General features: G+C 50.5%; 1 protein-coding gene across 1 annotated transcript; it reads right to left on the bottom strand.

Moving 5' to 3' along the window:
* Window positions 1-1,169: 1,169 nt before the first annotated feature.
* On the bottom strand, window positions 1,170-20,211 carry LOC119968587. Its single transcript, XM_038801215.1, has 4 exons — window positions 20,129-20,211; window positions 19,316-19,465; window positions 3,730-3,879; window positions 1,170-2,213 (listed from the first exon to the last, which is right to left on the bottom strand). Exons 1-4 carry the CDS (start codon window positions 20,141-20,143, stop codon window positions 1,197-1,199), a joined length of 1,332 nt encoding a protein of 443 aa, XP_038657143.1. The 5' UTR covers window positions 20,144-20,211; the 3' UTR covers window positions 1,170-1,196.
* Between the last annotated feature and the right edge of the window lie 867 nt (window positions 20,212-21,078).

The following is a 21,078-nucleotide window of genomic DNA, read 5'->3' as shown; positions in this document are numbered from 1 at the left end:
AACCCAGGGACCAGGATGCCGCCCCTTTCCTCCCACGGTGCCCAACAGGGCTCGAGCTCAGCATCTGCAAACAATGCTGCTGCCCTCTGTGCTGCCATCTTGTTGGCTGGAATGAGGGTGTGTGGGGAGTGCGGTGCTGATATGTGACTGCAGCTTGTCAGCCTCTCGAGTGCCAATCCCGACCCTGGCGAACCGTACACTATTTTTCATTGGAATTGCTCTTGTTCCATGTGGCGCCTGTGCCAGCCAATTAACGGATACTATATAGCTCCAGAACTGCCGGCACCTCCGTGGTCATAGAACACCATCGATTCAGTCCCGCATCAGCACTTAGTCTCTGAAACGGAGAATCCAGCCCCAAAACTCTGTCTACCGCACCTTGAAAGTAAAAGCAAACGGCTGGGTCGGAGAATCGCCCGGGGCCGGTGTCAAGCTCGCCCCTGCCGTGTCCCGAATTCTCCATCCCCCCTGAGATTCGGCGGGGGCGGGAATCGCGCTGCGCCAGTCTGTGGCGCCCCCCCCCCCCCCCCCCCCCCCCACCCCACCGCCCCCACGGCGATTCTCCGGCCCGCGATGGGCCAAAGTCCCGCCGCTGGCTAGCCTGTCCCGCTGGCCTGGATGAACCCACCTCTCTTACTGGCGGGATTGGCGGCACGGGCGAGCGCCGAGGTCCTGGGGCGGGGGGGGCGTGGGCCGATCTGACCCCGGGGGTGCCCCCATTGTGGCCTGGCCCGCGATCAGGGCCCAGGTAGAAGAGACCCCCTCCCCTGCGCATGCGCCGTGATGACCTCAGCAGCCGCTGACGCTCCGCACACGCGTGAACTTACGCCGGCTGGTGAAGTCCTTTCGGCCCCGGCTGGCATGGCGCCAAAGGCCATTCAAGCCAGCCAGCGGAGTGGGAACCACTCTGGAGCGGGCCTAGCCCCTCAGCGTGAAGGCTTGGCCCCTAAAGATGCGGAAAATTCCGCGGCTTTGGGGCAGCCCGACGCCGGAGTGGTTCACGCCGCTCCAACTCGCCGGGACCCCCCGCCCCGCCGGGTAGGGGAGAATCTCGGCCTTGATTTTGAATTTGATTCATTGCTTTGTGTGTATTTAAAATATTTCACGTTTGGATCACTTGTTGCTACATTGCAATCCGCGTTACAAGGTAACAAACATCTCTCACAAATTCAGAATTCAATTTTATTGAAGAACTATCAGTATGTCATGGGCTCACTGTCTGTTCCAAGTACATCAATCCCAATTGCTTTTAAGTACTTTACCAAAGCTTCCAGAATAACTGCTTTTCCAATAAAGCTCTGTTCAGCCCCAAGGTTTGTATAGGGACATTGTAAGATATGAATTGCAAATACCTGACCTTTCTCATTGGCCACTAGTAGAATATTATTCATTGGATGAGGCAGCAGATAAATGATTATATCGGTATCTGTGGCGCTTGTGAATCTCTCTGTTGTGAATTGGTGGATACATTTCATATCTGCACCAATTTCCTCAGTTTCCATGGTATAACACTGTGGGTTACTATTAGCACGCTGCACGATATTCTCAAATATATACCCACGCAAATGAGGAGGGATTATTAAACAGGTAACAATTTCAGTTGGATTCACGATATAAACGACCCCATTACAGGGTACTTTAGCAGATTGATTATACAAACCGGGAGGAATTGCAGTGTTCATCCCACTCAGTTTTAAAATACAGAAATCTGGAGAGGCAGGTATAATTTTGAAATAATTTCCTGAACTAATATTGGCTGTATCAGAATTAATCATAATTGGGATTTCATTCTGTTGCCAGAAATTAAATTTAACAGATAATTGACCAAATGATATTAGATTCTTAAGGCCAGGACTGGCAACAACATAGCGGTTGTGCAATACAAAGCAGCTCCCCACATATAATCCATTTGAATAAAGACCTCCCATTGATATTTGTATGCTGGAAAAAATTTGGTGTTGAGAAATGGTTGGACCGTACATTTTTTCCCTTACCCTCTGAAAGCCCTGATACATAGCCAAGAATAATTCAGCACTAATGGACAAAATATTGTCAAAATAACGAATAGCATTAAAATTAACTGAGGTTCTAATGATGTCTTCTGCAATTTCCTGCAATCCAAGCACTTCTGTCTCTGAATGCACTCCATCAATTTCATACAGACGAGCTATAAATAATTTCAGCAAGGTATTGGTATTTTGTAAACTAGACATCTGGAGGGAGAGAGAGAGGGAGAGGAAGATTACTGATTGTGGTAAACACCACTAGTAACATATTGCATATATTACGGCACTGCCCATGTATTACAGGTACCACGGTAAATCCCTGCCTGCTGGCTCCTCCCAGCAGGCGATGTATAAAAGTGTGTGCTCTCCTGTGCTGCTCCCATTCTGGTTCCAGCTGCAGGAGGCACAACATTGATGCACTACCAATTGCACTTAAAGACTCAAATCGGTACAAGAGAGGCTTTATTACAGTTAGATGTTGATCCTCCGACTGCAGCTGGTAGAATGGCTGCTCAGGAGAACTCATACATATTTATACGGCTCCTTGTGGGCGGAGCTAGCAGGCAGGGGCTACTGGCGAACCTGTGGTACAGGTACTGCTGTACATCCCCTAATACAAGCACACCCACAATTATACAGTGGTGGATCACCACAAACATCTTGTGCAATGAAGCCTCGATTGTTTCACCATTCATGTCTCGTGGTAATTGACGGGACATCACTGATGCAGCGGAGTGGCTTCAGAAGTCAAATAGGACTTGCATTTTGGTAACACTATCCCTGGAAGCACCAATCTGCCTACTACAAAGAAATCAATGCGTGAATATACTTTATGGACTTGGGAGAAGATGGAGAACTCCTTCTCCCTCAGGTGTGTAAGCTTCCATGGGTCAACCTGCACCCCACCCCACCCCCGCCCTATCTGCTGCATAAAGACATTCAGCGCTCTCGCCGTGGCTGCTTGCTTCGTTGATTTGGGATCAAATTTGTCTGTCCGTGGGTCCTGCATGCAGTTGAAGACCCCCCATGATGAGCCGATGGGAGTCTAGGTTGGGGATTTCTGTCGTGGTCTGTTTGATGAAGTCCATGTCATCCGAGTTAGGGACGTATATGTTCACCAGTACCACCCGTGCCCCTTCCAGGACACCGCTGACATTACGTACCGCCTCCCTGGGTCTGTCACTGTTTTCAATGCTGTAAAGTTAATCCTCTTATTTTTTTTTTAAGTAGTTTTATTCACATTTTAACATTTGAAACACATAACATTACAAATTAAAACTAACACTAAACTCCAAACCCACATGCCCCAGCATCCTTACCAACCTCCCCACCTCGCACACTACCCTCCCTCTTAGCAGTTGACGGTAACCAGCTCCTTGAAATGTATTATAAAAAACCCCATCTCTTACGGAACCCGTCACTCCCCCCCCCCTTAGAGCAAATTTATTGCCCATCCCTCCCTCTTTTGCCCTCTTCCCCCCACTTCTCCCCACCCTGCTATTTTACGCCCCACTTCTGCCAGGTGTGCCCCCCCTCTCCTCTTACCTTCATGTTTTTGGAGACTCGCTTGCCCAGTTGGTCCCCTCCAGAGAGTGTTTTCTCCTATCTTTGGCCCGTTTTGCTCCTCTTCCCTCCTCCTTCCCTCTGTCCTAACCCCCCACCCCACCCCTGGGGTATACAGGTGGTTCTTCTAGTAGGCAGTCTGAAACAAAGCTCCACTTACCCTCTCAGCTGGAAGGAAAGGATCCCACAGAGTTACTTGAGGAAGTCCCCAGATGTGATTTTCCTGACCTTCAGCAAAGCTCCTCAGGAAACAGTAACAAGATCCTTGTAAAAGTTTGGAATTCAGAATGTGTATCTGCCGTCTGTCAACCTGAAACAAGAAGAAAACACAGTACAAAACTGGCCATGTAGCCCATCCCTTTGCATCAATCCCTTTTTGCTTTCCAATTCCTGATAAGTCTTGTCCTGCAAATGTGATTAAACATACACATTTTATTTTAAAAGAACATTTGTTAACAAATCAATGTAAAAACAATTCCAAACTAGTCATTATCAGTTCTTAACTTCCTTCTATTTAATATCCATCATGTTAATGTTATTAAAGGACAATTAAATTTGAATAAATAATCTCACAACACTTTCTCGCCGTAGGAAGCATTTGCTGAGTCACACTGAGACGCCATTTTGAAATTTACCGGCACCACAATAGTTTTCTTTTTTGTGCATGCTAATGAATGAATAAAGCTAATGAATAAAGCGATTTTCATTTTCGAATGGTTTGAAAATGTACGAGAAATACTTACTGGGAAAATCCGCCTTTTCCTGTTTATTTAGCTGTAACAAAAACTTTAGCTGTAACAGGTTTCAACGGAGGCCTACTCTCAAAATAACTCAGGGGAGAAGGGAGAGAATGAGGAAGCAGACTTATTTAACACGGCTTTGCGCACCGGATGTTTAATTTGATTGGCTCTTGGAAGGTGGTTCGACAATCCCGTCATTAATAAATACATGACGTATTATTCTGTTTATTCTGATTGGTTTGTGGTGCGTGGGCATCATTGGCAACTCCACCCAATTGCAATACGCACTCAGGGGGTGTGTCTTCCACTTGAACTATACCGCTCTGTGTGGCAAAGACATTAGGAAATGAAATGAAATGAAATGAAATGAGCTTATTGTCACGAGTAGGCTTCAATGAAGTTACTGTGAAAGGCCGCTAGTCGCCACATTCCGGCGCCTGTCCGGGGAGGCTGGTACGGGAATCGAACCGTACTGCTGGCCTGCTTGGTCTGCTTTAAAAGCCAGCGATTTAGCCTGGTGAGCTAAACCAGGATGAGGGTCCGAGGGGTGTTTGAGAACGAACGCATTTTCCACAGAATCTTGCACAGCCTCAGGATGTGCCCCAGATTTTTGTAACTCAGCCAAGATAGTGAAGTATTTGAAGGGTGTGATCATTTGAGAGCAAGTCTAACTGCTCTGCTGATTTAATTTGGATTTGCATTGGCCGTTTGGCTGTTTAGCAAGTTTGGCAGCCAATTTTCATACAGCAAGATCCTACAAAATCATAATGTCCAAATAATGTATTTTTTTAGTGATGTGGGTAGAGGGAGAAATAGTGTCCAGGACATAGCTGCCCTGTTCTTCTTCCAATAGTGCCATGGGGTCTTCCATGTCTACTTGAGGGGACTGAGAGGGCTTCAGTTGAATTTCTCATCCAAATTGCAGCATCACTGAACATGTAGCATCCTCTTAGTGCAGTCCCTCTGACAACAACATATTTTTATATGATGCCTTTAATTTCAATAGAAGATCTCAAGGTAGTTCATAGGGACAATGTGAGATGAGGTAAGGCAGCAAGTCACATGAGGAGACATTCGGGAACGTTTGGTGTGGTCTTTGGACAGGCAGCAGAGCTTGGATAACCTCAGGCCAGCCAGGAGAGTGTTGGGATAGTTCATTGTGGGGAGGGATGATTTGGAGGGGGGGGGGGGGGTCCCTGCAGAATAATAATGGAGGAGGGGCTAGGTGGGTAGGGGAAGAGGGTGAACGGAGGAGGATTTAGAAAAGGGAGAGTGATAAAGGGGTGGGAGGGGTGAATGGAGGGGACAGATAGAAGGGATGAGGGAATTGGGAGGTGAGAAGAGGGGGCGAGGTGAATGAGGGAGAAGGGGGAGGGGGTGTCTGTGGGTTGAGGTGTCATGGGGTGGGGTGGATAGGGATGTAGCGGGGGAAGATGTGAAATGGGAGGGGCGTTAAAAGGATGTCTAAGCACCGTTTTGAAATGGTTGAGCTTGGCGGGCGTTAAGTACAGGGCATAAGGAGGAGAGACTAAACCAGGACCAATGATAGAATGGTTATGGCATTGAATGACACTATTCTGCCCATCATGACTGTGCAATGTCGCTGAATGAGCGACTCCCTTACTGCCACTCCCCCACCATCAAGGTGACCAACTGTATGCTCCTGTGCCCCCGCACTGTGTCCTCTTCCTGGTGACCCTACTCCCTGTATGGTTCCCCAGTGCTGTAATTCTGTCCCAGGTCACCCTGCCCTCTTTCTCCCTGTAACACTGCATATCCTTCCTTTTCAGACAACAGTCTAATTCCTTTTCCAAAGCCTTGATTGAACCTTCCTTCACCACACTCTCAAGCAATCCAGACCGCAACCACTCGCTGTGAGGATACAGCTTTCCTCATATTGTCAATGTGTCTTTTGCCAATGACCTTATATCTGTGTCCTCTCCTTCTCAAGCCTTCCACCAATGGGAATGCTTCTTCCTCGGTAGTCTGTCCCGACCCCTCACTAAATTCAATATATCTTTCAGATCTCCTCTTAGCATTCTCTTCTTCCACAACACCGGTTCCAGTTTCTTTGATCTATCTATGGAACTGAAATTCCTCATCTATGGAACCATTTATCTGAATTATTACCACCTTCAAATCCTCCCTGAAGTGTGACACCCAGAACTGGACTCAATAATCCCATTGAGGTTGAACCGATGATTTATACAAATTCAACATAACCTTCTTGCTCTTGTACTCTGCGCCCTGGGATACTGTTTGCTTTGCTAACTCCTCTCCAATGTCCTTCCACCTTCATTGATGTATGCACATAGACACCCAGATCCCTCAGCTCCTGCAGCCCCTTTGGGGCCGGATCCTTTATGCTGTTTTTCCATATTTGCCCTGTGCACCCAAGTTTATTTCATGGTTGGAGAAGAATAAATGCTGTAGAGTTAGAGTTGACGCCTGGGGAACCCCACTATTGTCCCCCAGTCTGAACACAACCCTTTGCCACTACGATCTGCTTCTGCCAATCTGCCCATTTCATATCTGTGTAGCTACGGTTCCTTGTGTTCTTACACTTCACAAGGCAGCAAGGTAGCACAGTGGTTAGCACTGTTGCTTCACAGTGCCAGGGACCTGCGTTCGATTCCCTGCTGGGTCACTGTCTGTGTGGAGTCTGCACGTTCTCCCTGTGTATGCGTGGGTTTCCTCCGGGCGCTCCGGTTTCCTCCCACAAGTCCCGAAAGACGTGCTTGTTAGATGAATTGGACATTCTCAATTCTCCCTCAGAGTACCCAAACAGGTGCCGGAATGTGGCGACTAGGGGCTTTTCACAGTAACATCATTGCAGTGTTAATGTAAGCCTCCTTGTGACACTAATAAAGTTTATTATTATTTAGTCTGTTGTGTGGCATATTATGAAATACCTTTTGGAAGTTAATTCACACCACATTAACATCAGTGCCATCATCAACTCCGTTACTCATCAAAACCTCCAGCTAGTCAGTTACACACAGTTAGCCCTCAATAATCCGTCCTGATTTTCCGGAATAAACCTGCGTTTGCCCGAGTGATTGTTAATCTGTCCTGCATTTTTTTTTGAAGCATTTTTTTTTGCATTTTCGAATTTATGTAGAGTTGCATCTTGTGTTTGTTATTGTAAGGTACGTTAGATTCTTTTGTATTTATTTACATTTTGTCACCATCTGTCTCTGTGCGCTATCCTTTTTCTTCCCCCTTGATATCCTCCCAGTTCGCTCAGGAGTGTGCCCCCCTTTACTTCGGCTCTCCCTCTTTCCCCCCTTCTTTCCTTGTTTTCCACCCCGTCTGCCTTGTGACTGGGGGGGGAGGGGGGGGGCGGGGACTTCTGCCTCCTCCCCCTCCGTCTGTGTTATTCCCTTTGTTCCCCTTGGGTTCCCTCATCGCTTCCATCCCTGCCTCCCCCGGGTTGTGTATTCCTGTCAGCCCTCTTCTCATCTAGCTATTGTTGGCCTCGAACAGGCCCTAGAAGAGCCTGACAAATTTCCTCCCTGCTTTAAGGAAGCCTTCCTCCGACCCTCGGATGATATATTTGATCTTCTCCAAGTGGAGAAATTCCACCAGGTCCGCCAGCCAGTCTACAACTGTGGGTGGTGCTGCCGATCGCCAGCCGTGCAGGATTCTCTGGCGTGCGATTAGGGAAGTGAAAAATAGGGCATTGGCCCACTTCCCCATGTGTAGCTCTGGCTGCTCTGATACCCCGAAGATTGCCACTTTTGGGCACGGCTCCACCCTCAACCTTGGACATTGCCTCATAAAAGGCGGTCCAGAACCCAACAAGCTGGGGGCAGGCCCAAAGCATGTGGGTGTGGTTGGTCAGGCCTCTCTGGCACCGTTCACATTTGTCTTCCACCTCAGGGAAGAACCTGCTCATTCAGGTTCTGGTTTGGTGCGCTCTGTGCACCACTTTGAACTGCATGAGGCTGAGCCTTGCGCAGGAGGAGGTGGAGTTGGCCCAGCTCAGTGCTTCGCTCCAAAGTGCCCAACCCACTTCTGTCCCCAGTTCGACCCACATTTTCGGCTGGTGTCGTCCAGTGGCATTTGGGCCCTGTCGAGTCGTTGTCCATAGATTTTCCCTCAGTTTCTCCCTTCCTTACTGATCGTATTCATCAGGTTCTCTAATAGTGTGGGCTCCGGGCCTCTGGGGTATCCTACTGTCTCATTGCGGAGAAAGTGTTTCATTTGTCGATATTTCCAATTCCTCCGTCAGTTCGTTTAATGTCGCTAGTCTGTTTCCTATATAGAAGTCACTGACTGTCAGCGTTCCCCCGCCCTGTCTCCATTTCTTAAAGTTGGTGTCCAACATGGCTGGTGGTAATTTGTGGTTTCTGCAGATGGGGTCCATGGGGGACATCTTGGTCACTCCGAAATGTTGCCACATTTGGCTCCACGTTTTCAGTGTGACAACTACCACTGGGCTGGATGTGTATTTCGTCATGGGAGATGGGAGTGCTACCATGGCTAGGGCCTGGAGGGTTGTCCCCCTGCAGGAGACATCCTGCATCGGCACCCATTCCAAATTGGGTTTGTGTACCCATCCCCTCACTCTTTCCGCCGTAGTACTGCAGGTTTGGTAATGCCAGGCCACCCTTAATTTTACTCCTTTGCAGCGTTGATTAAGCCATGATTAAGCTGTCTACGTTTTGGAAGGAGGTCTCAAGGATGAAGATCGGTATGGATCTAAACAGGAAGAGGAACCTCGATTGTTCATTTTGATCATCGACACTCTCCCTGTCAGGGATAGTGGGGAGTGAGCCCCACCAGTGTAGGTCCTTTTTTACTTCCTCCACCGGGCTGGTCTGATTCCACTTGTGGATCTATGTCCAGTCTCTGGCTATCTGGATCCCCAGGTAACAGAATCTGTTTTGGGCTAGTTTAAAAGGGAGCCAGATCTGTTCCTCCCCCGTTAGGGTTCACCGGGAATGCCTCGCTCTTGCCCAGGTTGAGCTTGTAACCCGAGAAGTTTCCAAACTCTTTCAGGATCTGCATAATTGCTTTCAGCCCTTCCTGTGGTTTGAGATGTATAGGAGCAGATCATCCATATAGAGTGAGACTGTGCTCTCTGTCTCCCCTTTGGATGCCCTTCCAGCTTTCCACGTCCTGCAGAGCTATCGCCAGGGGTTCGATTGCAGCCGCCTGATGTTCACAGTGAGTTGCCTACCCAGTCTGGTCTTCTGTGACCACCTCTGTATGCAGTCCGCTAGTCGCCACATTCCGGCACCTGTATGCAGTTCTACAGCCTTTTGGATGGGACCCTTGCGAGTACCTTTGCGTCTACATTTAGTAGCGAAATGGGTCTATATGAGCCACATTCCATCGGGTCCGTGTCTTTCTTGGGTATCAATGAGATTGTGGCTCATGTCAGCAAAGGAGGCAGAGTGCTCCTCGCCAGTGAGTCTGCGAACTTGTGGGGCCAGGGACGGAGCGGAATTTTTATAGAAGTCCGACAGAAACCCGTCCAGTCCCAGTGCCTTCCCCGCCTGCATGGAGCTGATGCTCTCCGTGATTTCTCCCAGATCTATTGGTGCTTCCAGCTCCTCCGCCTGTCTTCTGCCACAACTGGCATATCCAGTCCATCGAGGAACTGTTTCATCCCCGCGCCCCTGTTTCATCCCCGCGCCCCCCGTCAGCCCTCGGTAGAAGGTCTCGAATGCTCGATTGATCTCTTTGGGTTCTGGTACCAGTCTGCCTCTGTTGTCCTTAACCTGCTCTATTTCCCTTGTGGTTGCTGGTGACCAGTAAGCGGCCTGCCTTTTCTCTGTGTTTGGAGAAGGTCCCCCGTGTCTGGCAGAGTTGGTACACTGCCTTCCTGGGGGATAGCAGGTTAAAGTCCATTTGCAGCTTTTTCCTCTCCACCAGTAGCTCTATGGCCAGGACCTCGGAGTATTTTCTGTCGATCTCCAAGATGGCGTCAGTCAGCTGTTGCCTGGCCGCCCTCTCTTCCTGTCTCTGCGCGCCTTGTAGGCTATAATCTCCCCTCTAATCATCGCTTTTAGTGCCTCCCAAAACATGGAGGGTGAGATCTCCCCTTTCTGGTTGTTACTCATGTACTCGCTTATGACCTGTGATGTTTTCAGGCAGAAGGCTTGTCGGCCAGCAGGTCCGAGTCCAGTCCACGTGAGGCGCTGGGGACAGCCCGTCCCCCACTTCACTTCCACGTAGTACGGAACGTGGTCGGAGATGACTATCAAGGAGTATTCTGCTCCCACAATTCCTGAAAGCACCAATTTCCCCACTGCAAAGAAGTCTATATGGGTGTACACCCGTACTCCTGTGAAAAGTATGATAACTCCTTTTCTCCTGGGTGTAGGAACCTCCATGGGTCCACCGCTCCCATTGGTTCCATGAACGTTCCCCATTCCCTAGCCATGCCTGCTTTTTTCCCCGTTCTGGGGTTCGATCGGTCATTCAGTAGGTCCTGTACGCAGTTAAAGACGGACCCCATGATCAGTTGTGTGTTAATGTTGGGGATTTCCGTCGTGGTCGTTTTATAAAGTCTGTGTCGTCCCAGTTGGGCGCGTACACATTTGCCAGAACTACCAGTGCCCCGTCTAGGCCTCTAGGACACGGCTGACCATGACGTACTGCCTCCCTCGGTCCGTAGTCGTCCTGGTCTCTGTAAATGTCGTCCTCTTGCTAATCAGCATGGCTGTTCCCCTAGCCCTCGTCCCGTAGCATGAATGGTACCCCTGTCCCTCCCAGCCCTCTTTTACCAGCCTTTCTCCCTGCAGGTAGACTATATCAGCCTTCAGGCTTATCAATTGGGCAAAGACTCTGGATCTTTTCAGTTGACTGTTAAGTCCCCTTACTTTCCAGGTGACTATCCTGATGTGGAGTTTCTGTCCCCCGTTCCTGCGGGATCAACCATACTTACCTGCATTCCGGGTTTCCTTTTATTAGGGGCTGTCCAAAATGGCCACGGTTACCATGACGCCGGGCCCCTGTGCTCCCGAGTTTGCGTTTGCCAGGGGCCACCCAACATGGCCGCCAACTGTGTGTACGCCATGTGGTGCGCCCCTGCACTCTGGGGTTTCCCTTTGTTTGGGGACCTTCCAAAGTGGCTGCTTGCGGTGCCATCTTGATTTATCGGCCTGTTCCTTGCCTGCCGAAACCAAACCTATCCTGCTGCCAACCCTTCTCTCTTGTTCTGTCCCCATCTGTTCTGTGTATCCCCCCTGTCCCTCTCCCCACTCTCTCCCCCCCCCCCCCCCCCCCCCCCCGTCCACCCCCTGTGTTCCTCCTCCCTTCTGCTGTCCCCCCCCCCTTTGGCCAGATGCTCCCTCTCCTCCGAGAGATGCCCCTCGGCCCCCCTTACTACTTGTCTTCCCCTGCTAACCCTCCCTGCTACACGGTGGCTTCTCTACCCAGGCTGGGTCAGCCCTGTATCCGTTTGCCTGCCTGTCTCTGTTCCCTTCATCGCCCCCTCACCTGCTTTCCCTGTAACTGCTCCCTTCTCTCTGTATTTCAGCTCAGCTCAAAATGAGTCAGTACAGTTCCACGCAAACACATAGTCCACACAGCAGTCTCTGGTCTCCGCTTTTCTTTCCCAGTGCGGTCTTTTTCTGGCGCGTCTTCAACGCTGCCGAGTTTCGTCCCTCTCCAAGTCGTTGACTCTCACAAATGCATTAGCCTTTGCCGGGGTGCTAAAGTAATGTTCTTTCCCCTGGTTTGTGATCCAGAGCCTGGCTGGTAACAGCATGCTGAACCTCACTCCACTTTCATAGATCCCTGAATTTGCTCTATTGAATTCCACCTTTTCCTTTGCCAGGTCTGCCCCCAATGTCTTAGTGGACCCGGATTCTGTGCCCTTCCCTTGAGCATCACTTTGTCTGCCGGGCCCACCTCAGGATCTTTTCCCGGTTCTGGTACCGGTGCAGTTTAGCAATGATTGCTCTCGGCTGCTCCTCTGCTTTGGATTTTGGTCTGAGTGACGTGTGTGCGCTGTCGAGTTCTGGGGGGGGGGGGTTGGGAAAACTGTCCCTCCTGAGTAAGTTACCCAGCATTCGGGCAATATAGTCTGTTGGGTCCCTGCCCTCGATGCCTTCTGGCAGACCCACAATCCGGTATTTTTGGCGCCGAGCCCCCTTCTCCTGGTCCTTGACCTTCCCCTCATGTTCCACTGGGCCATCACCAACCTTTTCGCCTCTGGTTCCAGAGCTATGATCCTGTCGATCTGGTCTGACAAAGCCTTTTCAAGGTCCAGGATCATTCTTTCCTGCACCTCCAATTCTTCCCCAGGCCGCCTATCGTGCGCTGGAGGGAGGCCATCGCTTCCATCACCACCTCCTGTACCACCACCTTGAATTCTGTTTTTATCACCTCCCTCATGGCGGCCAATTGCCTTTTTAATAAGCTTTTCCACCCATCGGGTCGCCAGTCTACCCCGCTCTTGGGCAGACTCGTGGGTCCGCCGATCTGTCCCCCCGTCGCTTCGTGCCCTTTGAAATGGAAAAAAAAGGAAATTCGCTTATTGGTCACAAGTGGCTTCAAATGAAGTTACTGTGAAAAGCCCCTAGTCGCCACATTCCGGCGCCTGTTCGGGGAGGCTGGTACGGGAACTCCCGTAACCCTGCCTTTTCGTCGGCCCATCGAAGTTACCGTTTGCCGGCATCCTCTTCACCACCGTTGGTCTTTGCCTTGAGAATTGTTTTGGGTGGCTTTTTTGAGGCCAAAATCTCCAAAAAATTAATGATTTTGCTTCGAGTTGGGAGGAACGGCCACCTGATGTGTGTCTGCTCAACACATCACCGCCCACCCGAAGGCTCAACTTTGTCCCGCATGATCATTTCTAAAACCTTTCCCACCACCAAGGTTAAACTGACTGCCTGTTTTCTGGGTTTATACTTACCCCCTTTTTTGTCAATATTTGTATTTCTCCAGCCCTCTGGCACTAACCTTGTATCAAACTAGATTGGATAATTATGGCATTGAACATATGATTCCGTGTTTATGACTACGTCAAGCTGTTGCTTGACTAATCTCTGACGCAACTCCCTCGGTTTTGGCCCCAGCCCCCAGCTTCTGCAGGGTCGACAGTTCGCCAGGTCGATGCCAGGTGGTCCGTCCGGTTTCATTCCCCTTTGGTTTGATGCAACCGAGTGGCTTGCTCGGCCCATTTCAGAGGGCTTTAAGGGTCAAGCACATTGCTGTGGGTCTGGAGTCACATGTAGGCCAGACCTGGTAAGGACGGCAGATTTCCTTCCCTGAAGGACATTAGTGAACAAGATGGGTTTTTATTTACAATCGACAATGGTTTCATGGTCATCATTAGATTTTTAATTCCAGATTTTTATTAGTTCAAATTCGGGCATCTGCCATTCGAACCCATGTGCTCAGAGCATTACCCTGGGTCCCTGGATTACACGTACAGCGACAATAGCACTGCATCACCGGAGTCTGTGAAAGGTATCACACAGGTAATCAATGAAAGGTTGAATAAATCTTCTCACATCAATCCAACTGCAAGTTACCAACTGCACTGGTGTGGATAGTTCGTGCAAAGAGTTCACTTCAGATAGTTTGATGGTATAGTCCCAACAATTGGTCTATGTTGGGTGAGAGTCCTCCTGCTCGAGAGGGTACTTCACTTAGTTCTACTTGTACCACACACACTTACATGCCTTAGATGCAGGAAGAAGGGGCATTCTGAAGATAGTTTGCCCCTTGACTGTTACATGGATAATGTGCACTCTACAAAAGGTGTGAGTGAAGAAAGATTGCAGATTGACCTTGTTGGATTGAAGCAAATGTTGGAGAGAAAGGAAATCCCAAGATAAAATGGAAGGATGCAATCCATTATTATCAGATTGTTTCTCAAAAATAAGTGTGAATATATTGAATAAAACAATTGTTTTGAAATATTTTGTGCACAAAATTGTTCAGTCTTCTATGCAGAGAAAGAAAGGAATATGTTATTTGTCTCAATTGATGTTAAGTAGGTACAGGTGGAAGGCATTGTTTGGATGGTTACTTGAGCACATATAAAGAGACACTTACGGTAACAAGGAGTTGAGCGGAGTGACGAGATATTTACCAATAATGTTTCACTCTGTAAATGAACCTATCTCAAGTAAAGACTGGTCTTTCACTAACTGGAAATCAGCAGCATAACACGTTTGACTCCACAACTGTTGCCAGGCCAGTAGCTGCCTGCTTTAACCAGAAGCCATGCATAAACTGGCAATTTCTCCAGCTCTTCATTGGCACAACCAAAACCATCACTTTATTTGTCACTGTTAGCAGAAGAAATTGCTATATGTGTCACAGAATTGATATAAGTAATAATAAGATGTCTCAAGTATTATAGCTGCATAGGTCAAGGGAAAAAACCAATAGGCAAGGGGTTAAAATGTTGAACCTTAAGGAAAAGTCACCTGCATTCGGGATAATGCAATCATCCTACAGGGCATTAGGGTAAGAATGGGGACCTACATCACAGAAACCATGGCTCCAGCCTGTCTGTATCATTGTCCAGCCCAGAACAGGGAATAAAAACACATTAACACCCCATCAAGGAGTTCAGGTTAAGGGAAATATGTTGAACAGAATCCAGGAGATTGTAACGAAGCATTGTATTAGTTGATCGTTTTCCCATTAAAGGGCCCAGAAAATATGCATACTGATCACCTTGTATTGTTCCGAATGAATCGATGATGTCAATGCCTACTTGTAACTCTGAAATAACTTTAAATATATAATGCAAGTAACCCTGAATATGATCAGAGCTGACTTTTGCAAGCTATGGGTAACAGCAGAATCCGTCTCTCCTGTTTGCACACAGCAATTTCGAATAAACGCAACTTTTACAACTCCACGCGTTCGAGAAAAGACTCTGAGGATTTCTTTCCTCCAACAGTCACCACATCAGGACCTGTGATTTCATAACCACTCCTGGCTGCTGGGCCGGGCTAAACCCGTGTGTCACAACCCCAGCGTCCATATTGACCCGAAGCTCAGTTTCTTTTTTTTGAAAAATATTTTATCGAGGCTTTTATATATTAACACAACACACACAATCACAAATCAAATCAAGCCAACAGGGCTGCAAAGCGCCCACACATTTCCTCCACCCTTTCCAAAAACCTGCTCATCCTGGCCACAGTTAGATTTGCCCTTTGGACCATCTTAAACTGGAGAAGGCTAAGCCTAGCGCACGATGAGGATGCATTCATTCTCCTCAGGGCGTCCTCCCATAACCCAGCCTCCAACTCCATACTCAACTCTTCCTCCCACTTATGGTTCACTATCCCTATCGGGGCTCCCTCCCAATCCATCAGATCCTTGTAAATTTCTGACACCTTCCCCTCCCCTACCCCTGGTCTTGACACCACCGTGTCCTGTGGCCCCCTGTTGTGGCCGGTGAGGAAAACATGGTACCTGCCGTCAAACAAAGTCCCTCACCGGCAAATCCCGGAACCCACTCCCGACGAGCAGCACAAACTTCTCCTCCAACTCTTCCAAGCTTGGAAAGCCTACATCAATGAACAGATCCCCAAACCGTTCAATCCTCGCTCAATGCCATCCCCTAAACCCTCCAACCAGCCCCCACGTAACAAACAGGTGATTCCCACAAATCGGTGCCCAAATCGAAGTGCCCTGCAGCTCCAGGTGCTGTCGCCACTGTCCTCATACCCTAAGGGCCGCCGCCACCACTGGGCGTATGGAGTACCTTGCCAGTGAGAATGACAGAGGCAGCCTTTAACCAAGCCCCCAAACTCGTATCCCTGCAAGAGGCTGCCTCCATCCGCTCCCACACTGACCCCTCCCCCACCGCCCACTTCAGAACCATAGCTATTTTCGCCGCCCAGTAATAATTCATAATTTTCAGGAGAGCCAAGCCCCAGGTCCACCCCAACCCCCCCCCCCCCCCCCCACCCTCCCAACCCCCCTTGACCCTGCTCCAGCAGCACCTTCTTCACCCGCAGGGTTTTATCCACCCAAACAAACTCCAAAATCATCGCCCTCACCCTCCTAAAAAAGCCTTCGGAATAAAAATCGGGAGATTCTGGAACATATCTGCCCTCCTTGTCCGACACCACCTCAGCCGCCTCGAACGCCACCCTCTTCCCCACCAGAATCGCCACCCCCGGTTCTTCGCGTCCAATCCTGAGTGAAAAACCTGCCCCACCCACCCCTTCCTCAGATGAACCTGGTCCGCCACCTTCAAGTGGGTATCCTGGAGCATAGCCACGTCCGCCTTCAGCCCCTTCAGATGAGAAAATACCTAGTTCTCTTAACCGGCCCATTCAGCCCCCTCACGTTCCAGGTGATCAGCCGGATCAGAGGGCAGCCCGCCCCCCCTCCCCCGCCGGCTAGCCATAGCTTATCGACTGCTCGCCCCAAGGCCAGCTCGTCCCACCCGACCTGTTCCCATGGCGATAACGCCTCTCTACCCACCCCGGCCCACACCAGCTCCTTCCTGGCCATTCCAGCAGCAACCCGGTATCCCCCCCCCCCCCCCCCCCCCCCAGGCTAGGACCCCCCCTAGCCGTGACGCACCCTCCATGGTTCTTCCGTGAGTCAGCTGATTTCTGCTGACCCGGCAGCTTCCTGCCAAAACCCATCTCCTCCGGCATGCGTCATCCCCCTCTTGCCACACCTCATTGGCACCGCTTCAGCGCGGGAAAGAAAACCAGTAGAGGCCACGCCCCCACTGCCAGCTCCGCCCCCCCCCCCCCCCAGCGCGGGGAACCAGAGGAAAGCCCGCGCTTTCATACTACCACACCCCACCCTTCTGACGCAGCTCCCCAGAAACCAGTTTCACCCCAACCCCCAGCCCCGTACAGAAGAGAACATATAAAACACAAACCCCCAACATTCCCCACATACCCCACAACCATACCCAACAGACAGACCCACCCGGAAAAGAGAGCAGAAAGCAAACCAGCATAAAAACACGTTGTCAAAATTGCAAAACAGCAACAGCGAGAAAACGCAACGGCCCATAGTGTGCCCCAGACCCTAGTTCGAGCCCAGCTTCTCCGCCTGTACAAAGGCCCACGCCTCCTCCGGGGACTCAAAGTAGTGGCGCCGGTCCTTATACAGTAGTCCCCCGTTATACCGCGCTCCGCAATACCGCGGTTCGCGATATACCGCGGGGGGGATTATGGACCCCAACTGTCAGTTGTGTCAATTTCAGCGGCCGGCTGATTTATTCAGTGAGAGCAGCTTCCCTCTCTGGATCAAAGTGAGCCGGCCGCTTGAAATTGACACTGCCCGCTGCTCTCTCTCCTCCAATCAGAAACATTAAAACTTAAAAGTTGGATTGGAGGGACCGAGAGCAGCGGGCAGTGTCAATTTCCGCGGCCGGCTCCTTTGATCCAGAGAGGGAAGCTGCTCTCACTGAAATAATCAGACGGCCGCTGAAATTGACACTGCCGAGGGGGGGGGCGGGTGTTGGGGGGGAGAAGAGGGGGGGCGGGTGTTGGGGGGGGGGGAGAAGAGGGGGGGCGGGTGTTGGGGGGGGGAGAAGAGGGGGACGGGTGTTTGGGGGGGGGAGAAGAGGATCGCAAGATGGCGAGGTTTTTGCACTGAATTGATCCCTTAAGTGATGCTGTTGGAGTTCCTTGGTCCTGATAGGGTCATCCATGACAGCAAGGTTGGTGTTGGGGGGGGGGGGGGAGAAGAGGGGGGGCGGGTGTTGGGGGGGGAGAGGAGGGGGGCGGGTGTGGGGAGACCCCCCCCTGGGGGTGGTGGGGGAGACGAGAGGTGGACATGCGGGTGTTGGGGGAGAGAGGAGGGCCCTGCGGGTGTTGGGGGAGAGAGGGGGGCCCTGCGGGTGTTGGGGAGGGGGAGGAGAGGGGGGGAGGGGGCGAGCCGGAGGGTTGGGGGGGACAGGGGGCAAGCTGGACGCTGTGGGGGAGAGCAGGAGGGTGTGGGGGAGAGGGGGAGAGGGAGCAAGTCGGAAGGTGTGGGGGGAGAGGGGGCGAGCTGGACGCTGTGGGGAGAGCAGGAGGGTGTGGGGGAGAGGGAGCGAGCCGGCGGGTGTGGGGGAGAGGGGGAGAGGAGCGAGCCGGAAGGTGTGGGGGGAGAGGGGCGAGCTGGACGCTGTGGGGGGAGAGGGGGCGAGCCGGAGGGTGTGGGGAGGGGGCGAGCCGGAGGATGTGGGGGGAGAGGGGCGAGCCGGAGGGTGTTGGGGGGCGAGCCGGAGGGTGTGGTGGGAGAGGGGGCGAGCCGGAGGGTGTTGGGGGGAGAGGGGGCGAGTCGGAGGGTGTGGGGGGAGAGGGGTCTAGTTGGAGGATGTGGGGGGAGAGGGGGCGAACCGGAGGGTTGTGGGGGGAGAGGGGGCGAGCCGGAGGGTGTGGGGGGAGAGGGGGCGAACCGGAGGGTGGGGGGGGGAGAGGGGGCGAGCTGGACGGTGTGGGGGGAGAGGGGCGGGCCGGAGGGTGTGGGGGGGGAGAGGGGGCGAGTCGGAGGGTGTGGGGGAGAGGGGTCTAGTTGGAGGATGTGGGGGGAGAGGGGGCAAGCCGGAGGAAAAAAAAAGAAATTGACACTGCCGGCTGCTCTCTCCCTCCAATCAGAAACATTAAAACTTAAAGTTGGATTGGAGGGAGAGAGCAGCCGGCAGTGTCAATTTCAGCGGCCGGCTGATTTCAGTGAGAGCAGCTTCCCTCTCCGGATCAAAGTGAGCCGGCCGCTGAAATTTTAATTGGATCCACGATGGGGGTTTTAAATTTATTTAAAAATCTATGCTAGCGCTTCCCATTGTGAGTCTACGGGGGTCTGACCTCTCCCCCCGCCCCCCGTAGACTCTCAATGGGAAGTGCTAGCATAGATTTTTAAATAAATTTAAAACCCCCATCGTGGATATCTGCGGCTCGGTTGCAACGCGGGTGGCTGTCTTGGACCCCAACACCCGCGTTATAAAGGGGGACTACTGTATGTCACCCACAGACGCGCAGACTGCAGCATTCCAAACTTGACCTGCCTGGCACGCAACACCGCCTTCGTCCGGTAGGCACTCTGAAACAAAGCTCCACTTACCCTCTCAGCTGGAAGGAAAGGATCCCACAGAGTTACTTGAGGAAGTCTCCAGGTGTGATTTTCCTGACCTTCAGCAAAGCTCCTCAGGAAACAGTAACAAGATCCTTGTAAAGGTTTGGAATTCAGAATGTGAATTGGCCATCTGTCAACCTGAAACATGAAGAAACCAAAGTAAATATGTCAGAATCACAAAGAAAACACAAAACTGGCCATGCAGCCCATCCCTTTGCATCAATCCCTTTTTGCTTTCCAATTCCCGATAAGTCTCGTCCTGTCCATGTGATTAAACATACACATTTTGTTTAAAAAGAACATTCGCTAACAAATCAATGCAAAAAGAATTGCAAAATAGTCTTTATCAGTTTGTAACTTCCTTCTATTTAAAGTCCATCATGTTAATGTTATTGAAGGAGAATTAAATTTGAATAAATGATAATCCCCAACACTTTCTCTGCCAGACTCGATGTGCTCGCCGTAGGAAGCATTTGCTGAGTCACTCTGAGACGCCATTTTGAGATTTACCGGCACCAGGATTATTGTACCTGCCTCTGGCTGGCCGACCCAGTTTTCATTTTGTGTTTGCTGATGAATAGTTTGAAAACTTACGAGAAATATTTACCAAGCAAATCCGCCTTTTAGTTGTAACTAAAATTTTAGTTGTAACATGTTTCAACGGTGCCGACTCAAAACAACTCACTTTCAAAACACCTCACCCATAAATTACGTTACACGTATTTGTTTGGTGCTATATTATTTTTCACTATCTAACTACAATATTTTCATTTGAAATTCTGCTTCCTTCACCGTCCTTACCTGTCTGCTGCCCATCGTGGCGCGTGGAGAAGGGAGAAGGAAGCTACGTCACACAGGAATGGCTGTTGGATTGTGGGCCGAGCTCCCATGACGGAAATTTCCGTTTATTCTGGGTATCATTGGTAACTCCACCCAATTCCAATACGCACTGAGGGGGCGTGTCTTCAACTTGAACTGTACTGGTCTGTGTCGCAAAGTCATTAGGATTGGGGTCCCAGTGGTGTTTGAGAACGAATGAATGTACATTTTCCACAAAACCTGACATAGCCTCAGGATGTGCCCCAGATTGTTGTAACTCAGCCAAGATAGTGTGATGGTGAAGTATTTGAAGGGTGTGATCATTTGAGAGCAGGTCTAACTGCTCTGCTGATTTAATTTTGATGTGTATTGACCGTTTAGGCTGTTTAGCAAGTTTGGCAGCCAATTTCCATACAGCAAGATCCCACAAAATCATAATGTCCAAATAATGTATTTTTTTAGTGATGTGGGTAGAGGGAGAAATAGTGTCCAGGACATAACTCCCTTGTTCTTCTTCCAATAGTGCCATGGGGTCTTCCATGTCTACTTGAGGGGGCTGAGAGGGCATCAGTTGAATTTCTCATCCAAATTGCAGCACCACTGAACATGTAGCATCCTCTTAGTGCAGTCCCTCTGACAACAACATATTTTTATATGATGCCTTTAATTTCAATAGAAGATCTCAAGGTAGTTCATTGAACAATGTGAGATGAGGTAAGGGAGCAAGTCACATGAGGAGACATTCGGGAACGTTTGGTGTGGTCTTTGGACAGGCAGCAGAGCTTGGATAACCTCAGGCCAGCCAGGAGAGTGTTGGGATAGTTCATTGTGGGGAGGGATGATTTAGGGGGGGGTCCCTGCAGAATAATAATGGAGGAGGGGCTAGGTGGGTAGGGGAAGAGGGTGAACGGAGGAGGATTGAGAAAAGGGAG

Source organism: Scyliorhinus canicula, chromosome 7, assembly GCF_902713615.1.
Source record: "Scyliorhinus canicula chromosome 7, sScyCan1.1, whole genome shotgun sequence".
NCBI classification, from domain to species: domain Eukaryota; kingdom Metazoa; phylum Chordata; class Chondrichthyes; order Carcharhiniformes; family Scyliorhinidae; genus Scyliorhinus; species Scyliorhinus canicula.
The sequence above is the reverse complement of the archived record's forward strand: the minus strand, read 5'-3'. Positions and strand labels throughout refer to the sequence as shown.

What these genes read in the sequence shown, in the direction of transcription:
- LOC119968587 (XM_038801215.1), bottom strand. An exon ending in CTTTCCTTCCAGCTGAGAGG is followed by an intron (nt 3,880 to 19,315) that starts GTAAGTGGAGCT and finishes TTCTTGTTTCAG; the next exon opens with GTTGACAGACGGCAGATACA. An exon ending in CTTTCCTTCCAGCTGAGAGG is followed by an intron (nt 2,214 to 3,729) that starts GTAAGTGGAGCT and finishes CTCTCCCTCCAG; the next exon opens with ATGTCTAGTTTACAAAATAC.